Raw genomic sequence first — 24,766 nt, forward strand, 5'->3', positions numbered from 1 at the left:
TTCAAAGAAACCATATAGTTTTATCCACAGCAATAAAACTGTGAAATAACTAATGCCATTAGTAATGACAAGTGTTACATATAAAAATATTCAAACATATCAGTTTAATAATGAACAAAGTACCTGGCTAAAGAGAAAGAAAAGAAAGCACAATACAAAAAGGAACATTTTTTTTAAAAGCCTAAGAACAGAAAGAACTAAAACTACCATAGGCTCTTAGATAATAAGTTACATCTTACTTAACAATCTTAAAAATAAGAATTAAACATAACAGCCAAAATGTTTTACTTACTTGAGAGATTTAACAAATCTGGAGAATAGGTAAGCGGTTCTGCTCCGGACTTTAGCACTGGAGTGCCGCAGACCCCTGTGATCTAAGAAAGCCATCTAAAGAGACAGAGACACTTTTACTATTTCTGTGCTTATTTACCATCTTTTACTGCTTTTATTGCTAATGTCATGACATGTTTTTGTTCACATCGAGTTTTACTTTTTCGCTCTGGAAGAGAGGAACCAGGTACATATAAGTAAGCCTACACTACACACAAATAGGTCCTTGAATATTTGTTTTAAATAACTGACTAGACACAAACTCCATTTTAAAGAAATGGAGGAGTTTTAGCATGTTCAGGAATTTTTGAGAGCTCTGGAAAAAAGTGATAAAAAAAAGATAGAATACTATCTATTCATTAGCTGAAACACATCCAAAATAACAAAAGCTGAGAGTAAAGTGTATACTTACTAGTACACATGGAATGTGCTGAGGTTCAACTGTGAAAAACTTTTCGTATCTAACAACAGTTTCAAAGAACTCCAATGTCACAGATGTGTGCTGATAGGAACTAACTCCTGATGTTACCAGCTAGAGCAGGAAAAAGTTAAGAAATCTATCTTCATTTACTGCAACATCAAAATGTCCCTGTAATAATGTATATTAAACTCTAACAATTAAGAAACTCACATTAGCTTATATGAAAACAGAAAATTAGGTTCAGAATAAGTTGTCTTTTGTATACTTACAGTTCGCATCATATCCTGCAAAGCACTAGCTTTTGAAACATCACCTGAGAAGTGAGCACCATGAGATACTGGAAGAGCTTCTGCCAACATATACAGCAATCTTATTGCCACTTCAACTTCCATAAACCGTGTAGTCTGCCAATTCCTACCAAGGTATAACACATCACTGAGATCTGAATACAAACTTTCTATACAACTAGTGATGCACTGGATAAAAAGACACCAACAAAATTCTCTTTAATTACTAAAAACTCACAGCAATTGTTAATTCTGCCAGGGAACATTAATTCATATCACAGAAGTATAAATAACCAATGTAATCCATTTTATTGTTTATGTTCCGAAGAGCAGCATTTCCCCTCAAGGATCAAGATAAATCAAGGAGTCAAGTGCATTGTTTTGGAGACACACGTAAGATCTCAGTAAGTAACATAAACAAGTGAGTCATGTGAATCACTTATGGTAGGCCACCATCAGGGAGAGGAGGAAAGAGGCGACTTGTCAGAAGCAGATGGACACACTTACTGCAGTGTAGAACTGAATACTCTGCGGACAGAAGCCAGCAGCAACTCTGGTGAAACTTGAGCAAGCCTGTCCAACAACAACTTCAGCTGTTTTCTATATTCTACAAACATGGCTTCATCTTCACCCTATGGTATTTTAAAAATTCCATTAAGAAACTTAGAAGACCTTAAGACACACAAAATGGTGAGTTCTCATTAGTTTTTTATATTTACAAATTTAATACACTTTTATTTTTTCATAAATATTTATTTATGTAAGAAAACGCAGTAGTGTTTCCCCTCCTGCTCACAAATAATTATTTCCCAGCCCTAGACCATGATAGCCTAGAGCCAGAAACAGCACAGGGAGGAGGTTAAAAACAAGAGTCATTATAGAGAAGAGAGTGACTGAGGGATGATTAGGTGAACACCAGACAATGGAAGGCTTTGGAAAACAAAAGCAGAAGTTCAAGCCACGATGGGTTCACACAGGGCTTTATGAGAACCTTAGCACCTTATGTATACTCTTTGTATCTTACTGTCCACTGTAAGAACTGTAATAATATCACATGATTAAAGATACTATATGTAATGAACCTGGCACTTTGCAAGTGCATGGTGTGTTGGTGATCATCACCAGTATCCTCGTATAGTCCAGTTTCTGAACGTCTGAAGTGGGTAACAGAACATGTTAGCACACAGCTAGACAGTACATGCCATTACTGAGTCGCCAGAAAGCACTCATGACTCTTGTGACTGATGGAAAGCTGACTTATGACAACCCTGGAGAGGACTTTAACCACAACAAGCCCAGAGACAGTGAAGTGCCTCACTTCCACTCTCCTGTAGACAATTACAATCTGAGGTCCACCAATTGGGCCTCAATTTCTCTCTTATTAAATATAAAGTGAAATATGATCACGAACAATACTGTCAATGTCTTACAAAGTTCAGTGCTACAAAGTGTCCTTAAAAAGGTCATTTTCAAGAATCAGAGGACAAAATACAAAAACATGAAGAATTATGAAGTTTCCATTAATCTAAGAAGTCGTCAGTATAAACAAGACTAATTTTTAAAACACTTCTTGTTTTAAAGGACTCTAAGACACTCAAAACTTGAAATAGTAATCTGACGTGGGTACATAATAAAATTAAAACTGTTCTCTCCTCAATCCAAAATTCTTACCTCGTTTTCAAAGTTATATTCTTCATCATAGGTTAATTTTTTCATAACGGCCAACATGATTGCCTAAAATTAAGAACAAAGTCTTTTGTCAGTCTCCTCTAATTTCATGTAATCTGAAACTAGGCTGTATTTCAAGGCAGACTGCAGATACAGAGTCTACTATTGGTTTAAAAGAAGCAAAAAGAAGTCAGTTACCTCTACATTAGCTTTTTGTTGATCTGAAAGCACTGTAAGCTGTTGAAAAGAAAGCAATCATTTATTAGGTTTCCTGAAGTAATACTTGCTTAAAATATTTTTCTTAGTATCTTTTCAAACATGCACACAGCTTTTCTGGAGGGCAGTTTGATAGTAACTTTCTATATGTGAAATGTACCTAATCTAAAATCTATCAATTTCACTTCTAGTAAGTAACTTGGCATACAGGCAAAAACATGTAGATAAACTTGAATTTTAAAGATCTTATAAATGTACTCAGCTAAGAAGCAGATTACAGAACAGCAAAGTATGATCTCACCTTGTTTTTAATTAAGTTAGGCCATAAAAGCCTAGAAATCCACTATGAGATACAGTGGGATTACCAATAGTGGTTTTAACTTTCATCATACCTTTTCACATTGCCGAAAATTTCTTAAAGTATGCATGCAGAAACATGTTATAACAGAAGCTAAACTCAGTTTCAAAAAATATTATCTTAAGCTTGACTCAATTCAACTAAATCAATGTAAATAAAGTAGGCATAGCTCTCACCTAATGTCATAATGAAAAGTTATTAATTCTTTAAAAGGCTACATTATAATATATGAGATTCATACCTTCTACGTTTTAAGTTCTACTACTGGCAGCAACTCTGGGGGAAATTTTTAATTATAAAAAACTTCATAAGAAATGATGCATATGTAATTAAAATAATATCTTTAACAAAATTTCTACTGTATTTAAAAACAAACACAGGGGACTTCACTGGCAGTCCAGTTAAGACTCTATGCTCCCAAGGCAGGGGTACAGGTTCAGTCCCCCAGTCAGGGAACTAAGATGGCACATGATATAAGGCCAAAAAGAAATAAACACAGATTAAAAATAAAAGAAACAACCTAAACCTATAACTAATTCTGAAGCTTTTTAGTCTAGTGAATTTTAGAACCTGGCCATTTATGTTTTCCAGCTAAGAAGTTTAAAGGAAAGAAAAAAGATGAAAATATATTCATAATTAACAGTAAATATCACTAGAGTAGATAACTGAGTATCTTATTTTCATTTTCCTGTATTTTTCAATTCTCTATGGCTTTTCTATATTATCTACAACAAAGACTAACATAAGGACTTACCTGTTTCAAAATATGAAGATAATCGTAACAAAATCCAATAATGTTAGAAGAGATGTCATCATCCTCATGAATTAGGAGCTGCAACATCAGCGCCACCTTTGTTTCAATAGCTTGCAGTGCCTCCTGAGCATTCTTGATATCCCCATTTTTAATTAATTTAGTCCAGCTAACTATCAATGACTGTCCCATTCCATTGACCAGTTTAGAAAATCTGGCCAGGAAGTCAACATCTTCTTCCTACAAACAATACAGATCTCAATTTAAAACCAACTACCTGAGAGGAAAAACTCTAAATTTTAGAATGGATCAAGTGCCAATTATAGTAGTCAATTTTAAACTAACATTAGACATTAACAATACTACCATTTTGACTGGGAAGTTTTAAGAGTCTGAATTCTTCTACTGTTATTATCCACTAACTCTCAAAATAACTATCTTTAATGATTACAGTCATGTAGACATTGTCAAATTATAAAAGTTTTAAAAAAGAGATCTGTGGTTTCAAAACCTTCTCTGTAAATTGATGAATTTAATAAATACCTTCTAATAAAGTTAATGCTGCCATATTATGCTTTGTGCCACTATTTACAACAGTCCTTTCTGACACTATTTAATTTGAACCTCAACTACATCATAAAGAGATAAAACTGCTATTAAAATAACTGCCTAAAGTTAATCAGCATTAGTGTTAGAACTCAAAATCAGGTTAATTTTCATTAATTATCCTTATGATGTTCTCCTATAGAAAGAGTTTTTAGCTTCACCATTTTAAGTTTTTTAATAAAACAATTATTAGCAGTGTAACTGACTATACTTTGACAGTGAGGAAAATACCAGAGATGTACTCCTGATATATCAACAATACAAAGACTTCTTAGTAATTCTTTATCACTGTCACAGGTAAAATTAAAAGTAAAAACCTTCAAATTCAGTTTCTAAATTATTAATTTACCACACTCACTTGAGCCCTAATTCTGCTGAGGCTAAACTCCAATAGCTCAAATGAATATGATAAAAATATAACATTTATAATGGAGTCTAATTTAGGTCAAAATGCACTGCCATGCTTCTTAAAGTGTGGTCCATGAAGAGCAGTATCACAGCATCACCTGAGAGGCTATTAGAAAGCACAAAAGTAAATACTATCCTAGATCTTCAAGTTTAAGTCTGATATAATCCATGGTCAAGGAAAATGTTACACATGACATTACGGCTTTCTGGACAGTGTTTCACCATTATAAGCTCAAGGAAGTTTCTAACACTTAAAAACAAAAATAAAGAAAGAGGAAAGTATATTTAAATTACTGCCTATCCTAGTTTGTTCTAACAATTTTCAAAACCTTATACATAAATTTACTGACCCGGTCAATGCTGAAAAACCCAGCAGACTGTAATACTTGACACAAAGATTCTACCAGTTTCATTTTATCAACAGGATCCATTCCTTTATTTACAATTTCAAATAAACAATCACAGGCTTCTTCCCGTAGAACTTCTATTGACATATGACCTAGCAGCATATTTATAAACCTGGCAATGGAGAAACAAAAATTCTTACAATATTTTCAAATTCATGAGCTTTATACACTGTATTATGCAGGTTTATATTCTTTAAATATAGATTTACTTACCTATCATTGGCTATAAGGGATAAGTCTATCCAAGAGACATAAGCCCCAACTACTTCAAGGCACTGGCATGTCACTTCTGAATTGGTATACTGATAATTTTGTAGGATTTGGTACCATGATTCCACCAAGTTTGGAATGCACTGTTCCCTCATGGTATCCTTTATGAGAGTATTCCTACGAGCCTCCTAAAAAAAAAAAATACCATATATACAATCAGATTACCTCCCAAGATAATGTTTGATATCTGTATAATAGTTGCACACAGTATTTTCTCAACACTACATTTCCCGACTTGTTAACACATTCCCTGCCAGTATTTCCTATTTATCTGCTCTAAAATCATAACCTGTGATTCTAACTCTTCCTTCCATTTTACTTAGACATAATTTATTAAACACAAACTATAAAAAAAACACTGCTTAGAAATTTTAACCATGTGATAAAAGTTATTTCTCAGTATTATACAAACATACTTAAACTATTTAAGAGAACAGCAATAATGTAAACAATACTGTGTATAAATGTCATATTTAACATACAATAACCTTAAATCATCAGACATATTTGAATTAAGCTATTTCCATTGTGTTCTTTAAGAAAAAGGAGAAAGTTATATTGGGTAATACAGAAATAGAGAAAGACTAAGGTCATGGCCTATGTGACTATCTGAGGATACAGAAGAACTCAGCACTGGTACATAGCAAGGCTTTTTCCTCAGTCAGCAACTATAAAGTAACAGTAAATATAGGCCACATTTCTCTACAAATTCATAGGAAAAAAATCAGTTTGTTTATTTCACTAGAGGAAGTTACTATCTGGTTAAAAAAAAAAAAAAAAGCTAAATGCTCTAATTTTACCCTATACCTGGGAAAAAAACCCCAATTTAAGTTCCTTTGTAAAACAAAATTCAAAATGTTGAGCAAATTTATAAGTATTCCTAATAAAGTTTTATCAAAAACAAAAAAATCCCTTCTTGATCCTTTCATTATGTACCCATTATCTCTTGCAATATCTAAATTAAAAACTTATTAATAAGATGTTACTTGCCTCTGAGGTGTGAACCACATCACGATCCACCAACTCTGAATCAATAGCCATGAGAATTCGGAGGTACAGATCCACTCCCCTTGGATTTAGGTCCACTACTGAGAGAATGTCAAAAAAAAACTTGGGCCATTTAGTGAGATATTCTGTAACAAAAAGCAAGGCGAAGACTTGGGCAGCTTTATTTCGTATGAAGGTCTTCTCTGGTTGGGGATTCAGCATCTGACAAACAAGAGATACAGTTCATAAAATTAAATGTAAATGGAAAAGATTCAAACATTGTTCTCCTATTTATCATTAACAGGCAAAATCCCACTAAACTGCACCATGGTCTACAACAGCTGTGCGGCAAATATGCTTGAGAATTACCAAAGTATTAAAGTTTCATGGGCAGAGTTTTAGTAGTTTCTATAACCTTTTCTAAGAAGAAAGCAAATTCAATGGTTTTTCTTCTAGCTGCTTGCTCTGTAAGATAAATAAATATTCTAGCTATACAACTATTTTAATATGTTAAGATTAGCTAAAATTAATGAAAAATAAAATACTGTGAATAAAGAACTCTATTGGCTCCTTTAAAAAGGGCTCTTTGTGAAGAATCTGTTCCAGGAGGGCTCACCTTAAGTGTGAAAATTGACTTTTGTCTAGTAGTTAAAATAACATTCTAAAACCAAAAGTTTCCACCATGTGTCATGGACAGAATGACAGCTTCTATTACTGATATAATTTTAAGTTACTGCTAAGTTTTTATCACTCGTAATCTTCAAAGCCAGCACTTTCTAAAAGAGCTACATGATCAAATGGAGGATAAATGAGTGACATTTTTGAGGTGAAGTTGCAAACTCTTCCAAAAATAAAAACTGAAATATCTGGCAATTTGAGGTATTAAATGTAAAAGCTACTATTTTACCTGAGCTTGAAGCCAAGATACGAGCGTCTCCCTAATTAGTTGTTGTTGAACAGTAGTTAGTTCTGAATATCTGTTCAAAATACAGAATAATGGTAATATTTAGTGTATGTGGTTTTTAAAAAGTAATGGCCTCTTATATTTGAAACAGAAAATTTGTATAGCAATTACCTAAAATTCCCTATGATAAATTGGTAATAATTCTCATTGCCACTTTAAAGACACTTTAAAGAGTGGCTGGAGGGGTATCAATATTGATCTTAGTTTTATCTGTGGTCCAAAACAAAATGGCAGCTACACAATTTTTCAAATGAAAATAATGGTCTCAGGTCTGTGATTTACAGAATAAATCAGGAGGCAAACTAAGGATCCCTGGGGCAGCAATTCACTGTTTCTGCTTAAATTAGGCAGGGGTTTTTGGAAAAGTCAGTGGCAACCCACTCCAGTGTTCTTGCCTGGGAAATCCCATGGACAGAGGAGCCTGGCGGGCTACAGTCCATGCTGTCACAAAGAGCTGGACATGACTGAGCGACTGAACAACAAGGCAGGGGTTCTAAATGCAAGTGCCCATACTGCCACTCAACTTTAACAGAGAGTGGTCATGCAGTGATACAGGCGTGGTGTTGCCATATCTTTTCATTCTTTCCCAGAGAAACTGGAATTTAACTTTTTCCTGTGTACTGACTGGATTCTTTTATGTAGCCAATGAATTCGGTATTTTTAAAACACCTTGGGATAAATCAAAACATATTTCAAAGCTGGATATGACACATAATGTCAATTTACAGCCTATGTTATGATGTCCCCAAAGAGGGAAAAATAGCTTCTCCCCACAAATCTCAGTGAGAAAAGCCATACTTGTATTTAACTTGATGTTCCAGTACTTGAAAGCAGAAAAACTTAATATGATCATCACTGAAAAAGAAAAAAAAAGAAAAATTAGACAAGGAGTATATGAATTGGGGAAAACAAATCAAAGGTAAATAGCAATGAATAACTCAGGTGAAAGTTTCTCAAACCAGACTTTTGGCTTATTGCTCTCAAGTGTTACATTCACATCCATTTGTAAGCTAAGAGAACTTTATATAATATTCAGTGGAAATCTGACTAACAGAATAATCCCAAATTAAGATTCACTTTAAGTACATACAGTGCTTTGCAAATAGAGAGCATTCCCCTCAATTCAAGATGTTAGGATTCCCAAAGCAATTCCTACCTTTTATAACAGAAAGGATAGATGTAAAATGACAAACAGTAGAACAGCCAGAGACTCAGTCAAGTCAGAGATGGCCATCAAAGTCATACTTAAACTTAAAAGTTCTATTGCAGCAAAATCCAAAGCAAGAGAAGTCTCCTAGACTGGCAGTCCAGCCCCGAAATTCATATAGAAAACCAGGTTACAAATATATTGCCTTAGGGATTCCCTGGTGGTCCAGTGGATAGGAGTCTACACTTCTACTGTATGGGGTATGGGTTTAGTCCCTGGTTGGGAAATTAAGATCCTGCATACTGCATGGTGAGGCCATTCAAACAAAAAAAAAAAAAGAAAGAAAGTAAAAACAAATATATGATCTTAAAAAGGGTTGGGGTAGTAAAAATCAATATCCATCCACTGTCCACTTCTAACTGTCTCCCTAGGAGTAACAACAGAGATGCAGTGAGCTAGCTACAAGCTCTGACCAAGTCCCATTAATGAACAACAATGTTCTTTTTAGACAGTTAGTTTGAGTCAGGCATAGTCAAGGAACAATTTTTCATATACAAAGCTAACTATAGTCAATGTAAGAATGGAGGTATTGTCTTTATTCTGACTACATCCCTTAACCCCTCCACCAAAAAAAATTCGCACTTAAGAAAATAAAACCTAATTTTTTAAAGTTTATTTAAAAGTTACATTTAATTAGCATCTTTTCTAAGACCTTAGGGTTTCTATTCTTATCATGGATTGCACTGAAGCTTTAATTATATGACTGAAATTTTTCACTCAAAATATAAACTACAGGGAGCCCTTAATTAAAAGCCAGCCCTCATTTACTCTAAGACATATAGATGTTCTTCAAAATTAACTTTCACTAAACTGGAACACTTGCTTTCAGCTATAAAATGCAGTGACTGATACTCCCAGCATGCAAGAAACCTAGGCAGGAATTCTCACTGACCCCTATAAACTTATTTATACTCCTACTAGTAGAGTTGTTGTTTACAACTAGTCAGTGTGCTTCCCCCAGTCTCACTAGGTGCACTGTACTTCTTTTATATGTAAGTAACTTAATTAACTACTATATAAAATAATGCAGTGAGTATGATGAGTTTCTATTTTTGTGAAAATTAAGTTGAATGCTTTAGAAAGAGTTCACAGAAAGTCACACTGCATGGGAGAAAAAAACCTTGTACACGTGTATTGTGGGCCAGATAACCAGAAGACTTGGAGATGTGGGAACAAATAAATAAAAGGTTTAGAAAGCCATATTCACTGTTCTTCAATCCACTACAGGGACCCAAAGCAGAAATTGGAGAGGATCAATTATGGGGGCAATTAATATTTTCAACATTAAGAATCACAAAGTGATTGCAGCACATACACAAAGAAAAATTGTTGGTCCAACATCAAAAGATTAGTAACTGAATGTTTATGCACTAAATTAAAAATTAAGATAGATAATTTCTGATTACCTTCTCTACCAAGTTTTTAGAAAACCAATCATCCCTCCTCATCATAAGAAAATATAGAAATTTCTACTGTACTATATGCCAGCTGGAATCTACTATTAGGAACTCAGAATAAGGCAAAGAAAGGATAGTTTTAATGAAAAGTGAATTCAGAATTGGCCAAAATTTTTAGTTTATTATTTTTCTCGTTCTACATGGAATAGTTTTTTAAAACTAAGTCATAAAATGTTTTTATGAAAGCCTTTTTCAAACAGATAAATAAAACAATCCTGCCAAGTTCATAAAAATTTAAAGTCTTCTACAAGTTATGCAAATTTTGCTTTGATTACCTGTATGTCCTCTGAGCCAGAGCTTCTGCACACACCTGCCAGGCATCTGGGGAAATCTTTAACTGTTCAAAATAGGCCAAGGCCTGTGTAATTGCAAAGCAGAATATGCATTTGGAACAGTCAATCTCAATTCTCTGCCAAAACTCAACAAAGTTTACTGAGAGTAGCAAACCAACTACAGTGACTTAAAAAAACAGCTAAACACTGAATTCAGGCTTCTGAGTAGGTGCAACTGAATGATTATTCCTAGGAAATAGGTTAAGTAGAAAACAAATTCCATCAGTTGGATACTTCTAACTTGTTTCCTTATGGGAAAGGAGACAACACAAAAATGCCCTGCAGACCTCACTGGGTTATTAGAAGAATCAAGAGAAAACAGTCCAGTGCTCTGTCAAGTGCTAAACTCCTGAGGTACATGCAATTTTAAAATGGGATATAAAGAATACTTTTCCTATTTAATATCAAACATGCTATTAAAGAAGTGACTACCTATAAAGGATGAAACATATTCTGTCTTATCATTTGATCTACCATTTAACAGAAAAAGAGAATTATTTCCATTTTTCAACTGCATCAGTAAGTTTCCTAAATGGTGAGATTAAAATCAGAGTTCAACTGCTTGATATGAATTTTAGGGAAGTACCAAATAACTGAAAAAGTCAAAGCTTTAGGGAATGCATTTCTCATCCCTGTATTTATGAATTCTGGGTCTTGTTACAGGAGCAAGTATCCTCTAGAATAGATGCAGCACCAAGTCCATAGCCTATGTACCACTGTTGGGAAAACAGGGGTGACTCATACTCTTCCATTTGTATGCTGCAATGGAGATCAATGACAGATGCCAGTTTCACATATGACAACAAACAGTAATCTCAGTAACTTGCAAAAAATCTCTCAGTCAAGAAAATAACACATAATCTCTAGAAACACTGCTAAATGAGTCTGAAGCAATTAAACACATACCTTGAAATGAGTTGAGGAATCTAATTTCAATTAGCCAATATATATATATTTTTAAATGTGGTTTGTGCCTCATCAATGTTGTGAAAACAATTTTATCAGTCTTGATCAGCAATTTAAAAAGTGAAACAGAACAGAGATATTAGAGTGCACTGCACCTAGCAAGAATAACTATTATTTTGTATGACTTGTTTTACTTATGTGTGTAAATGTCATATATTCATGTGTGTATATACATACATATACATAGACATATACTCGGTCATGATATAAAATTATTTTTTCCTTTGGGTGAGAGGTTAAAAAAAATAAGTTAGAGTCCTTGAGCCACAATGAAAGATCTCACACAACTCAACAAAAGATTCTGCTTGCCACAACTTAGACCTGAGGCAGCCAAATAAATGAGTAAATATTCTTATTTATTTTATAAATATACATATATTTTAAAACCTGCAATAATAATGGAAAGCTACTGAAATGGCAGTCCACTCCTGCATCTTTGCCTGGAAAACCAGCCTGGCATGTTATAGTCCATGGGGCTGCAAAGAGTTGGACATGACTGAGTGATTGATGCGTATGTAGTTAGGTGATGGTTTCCTGTGTTACACAATTGTATGCACGAGGAAATGGGTTTTTATATGTTTTCTCAATGGCTGTTTCCACTGAGAGAGGACCAGGTAAAAGAAGCGAGTAGATGAAGATCACCAAATACTACCGTAAGGGTAAATAATGGCTGCCTTTAGAATTAAGAATATAGGAGCTCAAGCAGCAGAAAAAAACCTAGTTCAGGTGTCTAACAATACTTATTCCATAGAGCCTCGAGTTTCCTTTAGGAGTATCTCAGGGGCCAGGGCGGGGACAAGTTTGAAGTCAGTCTTGCAGACTGTATTACCATTTAATAGTGCACTTACCAAAACAGGTGGGGGAGATGTGATTCAGCTGCCGGAACTGTCACTAAGTTTCAAGCCAAAGACAGATATTCTATTTTTTTTAGTGATAATAACTTGAAAATTTTCAGTTTTAACTATTCTTTGCACTCTGAATCCACGTGATACTAGCATTTAAACAACAACAACAACAACAACAACACTGTAGTAATGATGAACCAGTCAGTTTTCATCACCCAGTTCTGCTATCTCACACCTTTCTAATGTTCTACTGTCTCTAAGTGGCAACAGAGTCAGTTCAATTACTTAGTGCCCAGGTAGAAAACAGAGAACTATAGACAGACAACTGGGAATCAGGGTTGGCAATCATTTATCTTATTACAAAACTGAATTAAGTCCCTACTACTCCTCAATTCCAGGATCAGGACTATCAGAACTTACTTTTCCTTACAATTCCTTATTTTCCATTCTAATTATTACTCGGGTTGGCTTAATGGAGTATAAATTAGGGCTGGATCTGGATGTGTAATATATGCCTATGACTGATAGAACCCATTTTTATTGCTGAAAACCCTAACTTCTATAATATTAAAACCACTGTTAATGTACTAGTTTTACTTTCTGAAAAAGAAAATCATAGCACATTAAAAAAAAAAGTTCTGATGGTGGAATTTTATTATAAAACAAACGATTTCAAAAAAGGAACATAAAAAATAACAGAGAAGCTTATTTAATAACTAAACTAATAGTCAAAAGCTATGTAACACCAAGCTAAACGAAAGGTACAGATTTATTATGCTTCAACTATATTCATGACTAAGGGTTTGAAGGTAGGCAGCTAAAGCTCCTATGAAAAGAAATATTTGTCCATATACACAAGACACAGACTTTTAATGACTTTTCATGTCCTAACCGGTTTGATAGGTATCTTGTAATTAGCTATTTAAATCTCAATTCTTGTCATTCATCTCTATCTGGAAGGCTGGTTACTTCTTTTAACAGCAGAGACAAGTACACAGTACTATCCTGGAAATCCCTGCAGATTTTTTTTTACTATTTAAAAAAATTTCTGTAAAATTGTTGACTTTTATATTTTGTAAATTTTTAAATATTTTATATTTTGTAAATTGTTAACTTCATTTAGCTCATTTATAAAAAAATATCCTTTGCTATGAGAGCAGAAAGTAAATGACTCTTCATCCATTTACCTTATACTTCAAACCACCCACACATCTTTAAAAAACTTAATTACAGGCTTGTTCTTTAGATTCTTCTTTTATCATTCAGCCATGATTACAAGTGGATGCTACAGTATGTTTAATTGTTTATACTTACCCGAATATCCCAGTACCTCATAATGGATTCTTTGTCATGTAATCATTTTATGTAACCTGAGACATGGTATATAATACCTGCTTATTTACATGTCCGCCTGATTGAAGTAACAATATTGTTAACTACCACTAACATGAGGGTTAAACAACTTGTTTAGACTAAACTAAATCAAGCAATGGAAAAACATCATATGTACGCCTGCTATTTTAGCAAAGTCCCTTGAACAATACTTTGCATTATAACTTTCAAATAATTATAATGATGTGACATAAAGACTTGCCTTAAATTACAAGAGATTTTAATACTGTTGTTAAGCCAACTACAGAGAAAATAGATCACAATCATTCACTGTTTCTGCATTCAGAATATAGTGAAATACCTCAGATTTGTTTCTCTGTTCATTTCCATCCAAATTAAACCTTCATCAGATGTGTATTTTTGATTCAAGTCCTCTAATGAAAATGTTTATGGAACATGATTTAAAAAATGATTAAGCAGACATGACTTACCCTTTGTCTGAAGTCTGAATCAGCGTTTGGATTTAGACCTAGGAGAGCCTGTTCATCCATTCCTGCTGCTATGCTTGGAGTCTTCTGATTACAATAGGCGTGCCCTCTAATCCCACAGAAGAATCCACAAACATCTGTACAAACACACACAGTTGGAAGAAAAAAACACTTGATAAGCAAAATAGATGCTTATCCTGAATACCATTACAAGCAGATAACATTATAGGAAAACGTTTAAGAGTTCAAAGAACTTCCTTTGAAACAATCCAAATTACAAGTATAGGAGCCTGTCTCAGAAGAGTGGGTCTGCTAAACAGTCCACTAATGTGTAATTTCTAAGGTATGCCATTAAGGTTTTCAAATTTCTTTTCTTCAAGATCATCAATAAAGTATAGAAAGTAATTATTTTTACTTGAAATAGAAGCATCTAATTTACGTTGTTACTATCTCCAATAAAGTGCAACTGTGCAACCACATTATGTTCAAAAAGAAGTACAGATTCAGATTATGTTGCTGTCGATTTAACACTGACTGCTCTTATTTAAGAACTTTTTTTAGTCTCTGGAAAGCACTGCACTTTCCCCACAATTCAGAGTCTAACATTTTCAAATAAGAACACGATCAGCCCCAAAGGCAACTTGGTTTCTGATAAAATGTGTATTTATTTGCAGAAATAAAGAACAAGCTCTACCTGAGGTAAGGAGGCCTGGTCTTACTACTCTTAAAAGGCAAGAACCTGGGGGTGGGGGGCGCAGGGGGTGATGAGGAAGGGGGCCACAGCCTTTCATGGGAATGGTGAGGCCAGGATTGGATCCAGGTTAGAAGATTCTTACTACAACATGCTTTTCTGTCTCCCCCTGGTTCTGCCCAAATCAATGATAAGTCAGAATGTGTTCTGAAAGCCTTGGAGAAGAAAGCTCAGCTTCTTCTCCTATAGTTAAGGTCATACTTGCAGATTACATCAAGGTAGTGTAACTCCCTACTGCCCTCAGGATTAAGATCCACTTTTCAATGACTGTAACCATTCTGTACTCTAACCATGCAAGACATGCGGTAGTCTACCTTTCATCTTTGCACACATTGCTCCTTACTTGGTTAACCCCTGCTTGTCCTTCAGAACTCAGCTTAGAAGTCACTTCTTTCAAGAACGCTTCTTTGACCCCTACTGTTCAACTCTCCCAAACTGGATGAGATGGCCCTCCAAGTGCTGATAGGTTGTCACTGTCTGCTTTCTACTTTTCTCTCATTAACCTTAAACAGAAGGAGTGACTGAATATTTATCACTATGTTCCTAGGACATAATATAACATAGATTTTGGATTTGCAAAGATTTGGATTGGCACTCTAATCTTACTTTCAAACTGGGGCCACGTGGACAACTACAAAAACTGAGAGAGCCCTTTCTGTGAAATAGGAAAAAAAGAGCACCTGCCTCATAAAGCAGTAAAGACTTCAATGAGACAAGGTATGTAAAGCATGACCGGCACATACTGGGCCCACAATTCATAATTCATCGTATCACACTAGAAAACTGGCATTTTGAACAGATGGAAAAACAAAGGCATTGTTAAAAATTTGATGACCATTCCCCTGAAAAATGCACACACACAAAGAAAAGACTATCTGAACTTCTATGAATCCCAGATCGAGAAATTCTGTAAAAGATTTCTTGAATATGGCATGGCTTTAGCGAAAATTTCATAAACTTGGTCACTTTGATTCTATCAAGGGAAACAGCAAGCGGTATTAAGGAAAAAGCATTGCAAATAAAATCTACGGAAACAAACTTGTTAGTTGTCAGTAGAGAAAGAATCTCTCACGGAGAAGGCACTTGGATAATAACAAGCAATGATAAATCACCTACATGTACGCAAAAAACCTGTAAAGTTATAACCTGTGCAAAAACGTGACAATTTTCCTAGCAAAAGGTTGTGCATGAACACATATCTAACATGGTATAGCGGTGCAGGCTTAAACATTTGTTACGATAAGATAAACCCTTCAATTACTCATCTAGCAAATGTTCTGGGGGAAGGCAAGCAAAATACTTAAAATATTAAGCCCTAACTTTACTATGGATACCCATGAAATCAAGAATCAAACAATCTGGAAAAATTCCACTACACCTACTGAACACTGTTCTTCAGTTCCAAGGCTGAATCTTTTCAGCCTTATACCACCACGCTGACAAGTCGCTTTAATCAAACGTAACTTCCCCCAGTAACACTAATTAGCACTTTCAAAAAGTAATTTTTTTTTCCTGGTTATAAGGAAACATCATGTTTCTCTACTCTTGCAGAATTGTGAGGAAGGGAAGAGCAAAAATGGCGTGTCCGTGCTGGCAAATTACTACAGAGAAATAATACTTTTTTTCTTTTTTGTCCTGGGACGGGGTGGGGGTGGGGATCAAGTTTGAGATCTCTGCAGTTGAAACTGCTGGGATACGCTACAACTATTACAAATGGGCTTAGCCACTTTTACTATGTGGGGGCCACAGGCGATGGGGGCCCTCCTCCGCCGGCCTTGCCCCTTTCCTTCCCCCGGATCCCCCCCCTAAAAGAAGCCTCGTGGCAATTGGAGTGATGAAACACCGGGCAATGAGCGGCCACGCACAGGGGACGCAGTCTGCCGCAGCTCGTACTACCCCGACCCAGGCAGCCCAGCCCCGGGGCGCACCGCCATGGAGAGCCCCCGGCCCGCACCCTCTCCAGCATGGGGGCTTCCAGGGCCAGTCTTCCCGGCCAACTTCCCCGCAGCCTCGCGTGAACCGAACTGGGTCCGAGTCCCGCCCCAAGCCCCGAGTCACCTTCCCTATCACTCCATCCCGCCTGCCCGCCTGCACTCCCGAGGGCCGGTCAGTGGAGCCGCGCCGCAAGCAGGGAGCGAGAAGAGCGGCCCTCGTCCTCGTCACCGTCGTCCTCCGCCACGGCCGCAGCGCTAACGCTGGAGACGGAGCTGGCCGGGGCCGCACGCCTCTCGCTGCTCTGCGTCTCCTGGCGCCTTTTCTTGCGTGGCGCCGGGCAGGCAAGCTAGCAAGCTGGCGGGCGGGGTTGGCGCCCCAGGAAGGATAAGAGAGTGAGGGCCGGCTAACGCCGCCACGGCCGTCGCCGCTGAGTCAGCGCGAAGCGCGCTCCCCGCGTCGGTGCCGCGCGGACCAAAGCCAGCAGCCTCATGAAGAAGGCTGAAGACGGCCCCAGGGCCCGGACCGGGAGCCTACGACTCCCAGCATGCAATGTGCAGGCGACGCTTCCGGGCGACGGTACGCACACGCGCACCGGGCGGTCGCCGGGAGGCGTGGTCGCCGGGGCCTCTGGTGCATGCCGGGATGGGGCTCCGGCCGAAATTTTTCGCTGCGGTGAAGTCTGGTGCGGCGTCTGCGCCGGGGCGAAGATCCGTAACCATCCCCCCACACCCCCAAACCGGGCCTGGTTTGCTTAGCATGTTGCTTAAAGACTTGGGGAGGTAGTTGGTAGGTTAGAGAACGGGGTCCCGGAGAGCCGCCTGTCGTGGTCCAAACCACGTGTGAGTCAGTTGTTTAATTTCTCTTTTATGATCCCACAAGTTCCCCAGCGTGAGGATCCCCCGACGAGCGCTGAAAATTTTTTGTCAGTTTAAACGTACCAGTATTTTTGTCATTCGTGAAAAGATACTGTTTACTTCGTGTGATACTGTTACTTGGTTTATTCATTCACTGATTAGTTTAAAATACTGAATAGAGATAGTACAGGCTCAAGCTGCGTACGTAGATTTGGATCCCAGCTCGCCCCAACCCGTTACCCCGCTCACTTATTGTTAACTTCAGTTTCAGGCACATTACATAATCTTATCTGTGCTTCAGTACGATTTGACTTTTCTCGCTCAGTAGTGTCCAACTCTTTTCACCCCCATGGACTGTAGCCCCCCACTGTAGCCCTCTGTCCGTGGGATTCTCCAGACAAGAATACTGGAGTAGGTTTCCATTCCATATTCCAGGGGATCTTCCCCGCCGACGGAAAGAATCCGCCTCTCCTGCATTGGCAGGCGGATTCTTTACCACTCAGCCACCTGTGATGCCCCTGTTTGCTGCTAAGTCACTTCAGTCGTGTCCGACTCTGTGCGACCCCAGAGACGGCAGCCCACCAGGTTCCCCCGTCCCTGGGATTCTCCAGGCAAGAACACTGGAGTGGGTTGCCATTTACTTTTCCAGTGCATGAAAGTGAAAGGTGAAAGTGAAGTCGCTCAGTCGTGTCCCACTCTTAGCGACCTCATGGAGGCTCCTCCGTCCATAGGATTTTCCAGGCAAGAGTACTGGAGAGCGGTGCCATTGACCCTGTTAACTCATCAGTAAAACGGTGTATGCTAATAGTACCTACCTCAAAGGCTTGTTGTGAGAATTGAGTTAATACTTACGTTTGACATACAGTAAGTGCTCTGTATTTAGGTTTCATTTCTGATTGTTAAATATGTACTGAATATAGACTAGGTTACCCTCAGTGGGACTACAATGAAAAAAGAAAAGCCGGGAGAAGGGAATGGACAGAAAAGTAGAATAAAATTAATGTTGACTATGCCAAAGCCTTTATTGTGGATCACAATAAACTGTGGAAAATTCTGAAAGAGATGGGAATACCAGACCACCTGACCTGCCTCTTGAGAAACCTATATGCAGGTCAGGAAGCAACAGTTAGAACTGGACATGGAACAACAGACTGGTTCCAAACAGGGAAAGGAGAACGTCAAGGCTGTATATTGTCACTCTGCTTATTTAACTTCTATGCAGAGTACATCATGAGAAACGCTGGACTGGAAGAAACACAAGCTGGAATCAAGATTGCCGGGAGAAATATCAATAACCTCAGATATGCAGATGACACCACCCTTATGGCAGAAAGTGAAGAGGAACTAAAAAGCTTCTTGATGAAAGTGAAAGAGGAGAGTGAAAAAGTTGGCTTAAAGCTCAGCATTGAGAAAACAAAGATCATGGCATCCAGTCCCATCACTTCATGGGAAATAGATGGGGAAACAGTGGAAACAGTGTCAGACTTTATTTTTGGGGGCTCCAAAATCACTGCAGATGGTGACTGCAGCCATGAAATTAAAAGACACTTACTCCTTGGAAGAAAAGTTATGACCAACCTAGATAGCATATTCAAAAGCAGAGACATTACTTTGCTGACTAAGGTCTGTCTAGTCAAGGCTATGGTTTTTCCAGTAGTCATGTATGGATGTGAGAGTTGGACTATAAAGAAAACTGAGCGCCAAAGAATTGATGCTTTTGAACTGTGGTGTTGGAGAAGACTCTTGAGAGTCCCTTGGACTGCAAGGAGATCCAACCAGTCCATTCTGAAGGAGATCAGCCCTGGGATTTCTTTGGAAGGAATGATGCTAAAGCTGAAGCTCCAGTACTTTGGCCACCTCATGCGAAGAGTTGACTCATTGGAAAAGACTGATTCTGGGAGGGTTTGGGGGCAGGAGGAGAAGGGGACGACAGAGGATGAGATGGCTGGATGGCATCACTGACTCGATGGACGTGAGTCTGAGTGAACTCCGGGAGTTGGTGATGGACAGGGAGGCCTGGCATGCTGCGATTCATGGTGTCGCAAAGTCGGACACGACTGAGCGACTGAACTGAACTGAACCATATAACAGCTACATTTATTTTGTGACCTGCCCCGTGCAAAACACTGCACCAAGCATTTTATATATAAAGTATCTTGAGTCACTTTTGCATCACATTTATAATTTACTTGTTCAAAATGTCAGGCTAGGATTCCTGTTCTATTTCAGTGTATCCTGGTGCCTAGTACCACCCAGTAGTTACAATTCAATAAGTGAATCATTGCATGGATTCTTACATTAGCTGTGTGGGTCAACTACTGATTATGGAAGTTCAGTACTAATCCTGGTCCAAGTGGCTCCAAAGCCTATATTGTGTTCAGTATATTCCACTGTATCATCCTAAAGAACTTCAAGAATAGCAAGAAGAGATAAGAAAGACTTCCTCAGCGATCAATGCAAAGAAATAGAGGAAAACAACAGAATGGGAAAGACTAGAGATCTCTTCAAGAAAATTAGAGATACCAAGGGAACATTTCACGCAAAGGTGGGCTCAATAAAGGACAGAAATGGTATGGACCTAACAGAAGCAGAAGATGTTAAGAAGAGGTGGCAAGAATACACAGAACTGTACAAAAAGATCTTCATGACCAAGATAATCACGACGGTGTGATCACTCACCTAGAGCCAGATATCCTGGAATGTGAAGTCAAGTGGGCCTTAGAAAGCATCACTATGAACAAAGCTAGTGGAGGTGATGGCATTCCAGTTAGGCTATTTCAAATCCTGAAAGATGATGCTGTGAAAGTGCTGCACTCAATATGCCAGCAAATTTGGAAAACTCAGCAGTGGCCACAGGACTGGAAAAGGTCAGTTTTCATTCCAATCCCAAAGAAAGGCAATGCGAAAGAATGCTCAAACTGCTGCACAATTAACATTCATCTCACACGCTAGTAAAGTAATGCTCAAAATTCTCCAATCCAGGCTTCAACAGCACGTGAACCATGAACTTTCAGATGTTCAAGCTGGGTTTAGAAAAAGCAGAGGAACCAGAGATCAAATTGCCAACATCTGCTGGATCATGGAAAAAGCAAGAGAGTTCCAGAAAAGCATCTATTTCTGCTTGATTGACTATGCCAAAGCCTTTGACTGTGTGGATCACAACAAACTCTGGAAAATTCTGGGTTTTTTTTAAATTTTAATTTTTGTTTACAATAGTGTATTGGTTTTGCCATACATTGACATGAATCAGCCACGGGTGTACATGAGTTCCCAATCCTGAACCCCCATGGAAAATTCTTAAAGAGATGGAATACCAGAACACCTGACCTCTTGAGAAACCTGTATGCAGGTCAGGAAGCAACAGTTAGAACTGGACATGGAACAACAGACTGATTCCAAATAGAGAAAGGAGTCGTCAAGGCTGTATGTTGTCACCTGCTTATTTAACTTATATGCAGAGTACATCATGAGAAACGCTGGGCTGAATGAAGCACAAGCTGGAATCAAGACTGCCAGGAGAAATATCAATAACCTCAGATATGCAGATGACACCACCCTTATGGCAGAAAGTGAAGAAGAACTAAAGAGCCTCTTGATGAAAGTGAAAGAGGAGAGTGAAAAAGTTGGCTTAAAGCTCAACATTGAGAAAATGAAGATCATGGCATGTGGTCCCATCACTTCATGGGAAATAGATGGGGAAACAGTGGAAACAGTGTCAGACTTTATTTTTGGGTGCTCCAAAATCACTGCAGATGGTGACTGCAGCCATGAAATTAAAAGACACTTACTCCTTGGAAGAAAAGTTATGACTAAACTAGACAGCATATTAAAAAGCAGAGACATTACTTAATCACAAAGATCCATCTAGTCAAGGCTATGGTTTTTCCAGTAGTCATGTATGGATGTGAGAGTTGGACTATAAAGAAAGCTGAGCAGCAAAGAATTGATGCTTTTGAACTGTGGTGTTGGAGAAGACTCTTGAGAGTCCCTTGGACTGCAAGGAGATCCAACCAGTCCATCCTAAAGGAAATCAGTCCTGAATGTTCATTGGAAGGACTGATGTTGAACTTGAAACTCCAGTACTTTGGCTACCTGATGCAGAGAACTGACTCATTTGAAAAGACCCTGATGCTGGGAAAGATTGAAGGCAGGAGCAGAAGCGGAGGACAGAAGCTGAGATGGTTGGATGGCATCACCGACTCTATGGACGTGAGTTTGAGTAAACTCTTGGAGTTGGTGATGGACATGGAGGCCTGGCGTGCTGCAGTCCATGGGGTCACAAAGAGTCAGACACAACTGAGCAACTGAACTGAACATTTTTGAGCATTTATTATGTGCCAGAAACTGTTCTGAGTGTTTAGACATTAATCCTCACAACAACATGCCCATTTTATAGATAAGAAAACAAATGAAAGTTAAGTAGCAGAGTTGGGATTCAAATGCACACAGTCTGACTGTAGAGTCTGTGCTTTCAACCCCTGTCTCTCAAATGAAGGTTCATTAAAGGATGATGACACTGTGGAACTATTGTACTAGTTCTTCCTATAAATATGCTGAGGCACCTCTCTTATAACAATAAAATATTGTTTCTGTCCCATATTTCCCTTTTCTTACAATTGCCAGAGTACTTGAAAGAAGCATAATAGATAACATTATATATTGCATTATGGATTATAGTATGTCTCCATATAACTTTTCTAATTTGTTCCTTTTCGCTTGTAGGGATGGAGCAGATATCATCATCATCATCATCATCATCATCTTTAATTTACAGTTAAGGAAACCAAGGTCTATTTTAAGTAACTTACCCTAAGTCACATGAGGCTTTCCTGATGGCTCAGTGGGTGCAGAATCCACCTGCAATGTGGGAGACACAGGAGATTCAGGTTTGATCCCTGGGTCAGGAAGATCAGATCCTCTGGAGGAGGAAACGACAACCTACTCCAGTATTCTTGCCTGAAAAATCCCATGGACAGAGGAGCCTGGCAGGCTACAGTCCAAAGGGTCACAGAGTCAGACGTGACTGAGCAACTAAGCACACGCACACACCTAAGTTGCATAGGTAGTAAATGTATTAGAACCCTAAATTCTTGAATCTAGGCTTCCTGTCTTCAGGATACCATACATTTTTGCCTATACTTAATCCTCCGGTCTCTCACTTTTTGTAACATATTTTCTATCCTCAAATCATTCAACTGAAACTTAAAATTATCCAACCCTGTGACCATTTTTATGAATTTACTTCTATTTTTCCTTTGACTATTTCCTTTCTCCTTGAAATTATCTCCTCTCTTAACTTTGACACTGTGTTATCCTCAAACTCTTTTATTTCATTTTTCTGATGACGCCTCCTACTTTTATTCTCTTACCACATCTTCCCCAAGGCTGCCTTCTTAGCTATGTGGCTTTCTGTTTTCTGCCCTTGCTCTCAGTAATTATTTCCACATCTTCAGCACTCATTTCTATGAAGATCTCCCCTTCTCTACTTCTGGTTCTAAGGTTTTGTACTCTCATCTTGTGTTACAAGACACACATCTCAACCAGTACACGAAGTCTAATACATCCAGAAACCAAAGTCGAGATCTTCCCCACAAAATACATCTGACTCCTGATGTGGCCCTTTCTGCCAATGCATCCAGCTCCTCAGCACAAGTCAGTGCTCCTGGGATCACTTTTGTTGCTTTCACGTCCAATGACCCAGTTCAGTTTCAGCATAGCGCTATCACATCTGTCCTTTCTGTTCCTTTCCTTGTTTCCTCTGTCTGACATTAGGCTTTCAAAGCTTCTCTGCTGGATTTACTGAAGGAAACTTACCCATTACTTGAAAGTTATCTTCAGGTGGTAAGACTGCAGGTGATTTCTGTTATGTTTCTTGTACCTTTTTGGATTAAAACAAATTTTTTCCCACAGTGAATATGTAGTACGTTCTTAAAAAAATTTTTTTAAACTGACTGTAATAAAAGGGAAAAAAGGAATAGTTTCATTGACTTTGAGAATTTATTGAATGCTATCTCTCTCATGAAGAGACTCTACATTTCAGCAACCAGGTTTATTTAATCATTTCTTTGATGTGCTTTTTTTTTCATACCTCTCATGTCATTAATATATTTTTGTTTTGTATTAAATTTGTATGGTTGTCTTACTCACCTAGTAGTCAATTCTTGAAGACTGAAAATAAGTTCTTTCTGATTCTGTTTATGGATAACAGCTTCTCAGTATTTGTGACATGTATTGAATTGAACCCAAAATAATATAATGTGAGCTGATAAACACTGAGTTGTGTCTCAAATTTTCTTCATCGCAGTGCTTATTAAGCCTAGCACCATTCTTGCCAAAGCTCATTCGCAATGGGCTTCCTGGCAGAGAAAGAAGTTGGAAAATAGGTCAGGTGAGCTGTCTTTATTGGGTTCTAGTTCAATCATTGGTTTCTTTTATAGGAAGTGGGTGTGATGCAGGAAGCCTGAGGCAGAACAGAGCACTGGGGCATTATTTAGTAAAAGAAATGTTTGCTTTAATCTGCTTTGGATGGTTCCTTAGACTTAATTATAATGACATGTCTCCTCCATATTTCAGTGGATTGCTAAATGTTGCAGATAATTTAAATGGTCAGTATCTGTTAATACTAAGTAGAAATACCAAGGGATTCCTAATTCATACATTAAAAAAATTCAGCTTCTATTTACCTATTGCAAACTTCAAGTATCTCTCTTTACATACTGTCTGTCCTTATTTTCAGGTTGAGAGGTGGGAACACTTAGGATCCTAAGAGCCATTGAAGGGTACTTCCAGTTTGAAATCCTTACAGGGTTCTTATGACCTGTGGCCCACTGCTCACTTCTCCACCAAAAATGCAACTAAAAAAAGAAAAGGTAAAAATTCCATTCTTTTGTTTGTATGTTTGTGTATGTAGATTATATTTTTGTCTT

General features: G+C 37.8%; 1 protein-coding gene across 2 annotated transcripts in view; it reads right to left on the reverse strand.

The window, feature by feature from the left end:
* XPOT (exportin for tRNA) overlaps positions 1 to 24,766 on the reverse strand; it is a 112,788-nt gene that overhangs the window by 22,967 nt on the left and 65,055 nt on the right. Inside the window, exons 1-15 of one of the 2 annotated variants that reach the window (XM_068969676.1) lie at positions 17,110 to 17,252; positions 14,304 to 14,437; positions 10,613 to 10,695; positions 8,472 to 8,528; positions 7,617 to 7,686; positions 6,713 to 6,931; positions 5,666 to 5,850; positions 5,396 to 5,564; positions 4,035 to 4,271; positions 2,905 to 2,943; positions 2,710 to 2,772; positions 1,546 to 1,670; positions 1,021 to 1,165; positions 743 to 862; positions 293 to 387 (exon numbers count right to left, since the gene is read on the reverse strand). In XM_068969676.1, coding sequence (XP_068825777.1) covers positions 293 to 387; positions 743 to 862; positions 1,021 to 1,165; positions 1,546 to 1,670; positions 2,710 to 2,772; positions 2,905 to 2,943; positions 4,035 to 4,271; positions 5,396 to 5,564; positions 5,666 to 5,850; positions 6,713 to 6,931; positions 7,617 to 7,686; positions 8,472 to 8,528; positions 10,613 to 10,695; positions 14,304 to 14,363 — 1,667 coding nt within the window. In that variant the 5' untranslated portion in view covers positions 14,364 to 14,437; positions 17,110 to 17,252. Of the gene's footprint in view, positions 1 to 292; positions 388 to 742; positions 863 to 1,020; positions 1,166 to 1,545; positions 1,671 to 2,709; positions 2,773 to 2,904; positions 2,944 to 4,034; positions 4,272 to 5,395; positions 5,565 to 5,665; positions 5,851 to 6,712; positions 6,932 to 7,616; positions 7,687 to 8,471; positions 8,529 to 10,612; positions 10,696 to 14,303; positions 14,438 to 17,109; positions 17,253 to 24,766 lie in introns of those variants that run through there. The other variant, XM_068969677.1, reaches the window with a different exon arrangement.

Source organism: Capricornis sumatraensis, chromosome 4 (genome assembly GCF_032405125.1).
Source record: "Capricornis sumatraensis isolate serow.1 chromosome 4, serow.2, whole genome shotgun sequence".
NCBI classification, from domain to species: domain Eukaryota; kingdom Metazoa; phylum Chordata; class Mammalia; order Artiodactyla; family Bovidae; genus Capricornis; species Capricornis sumatraensis.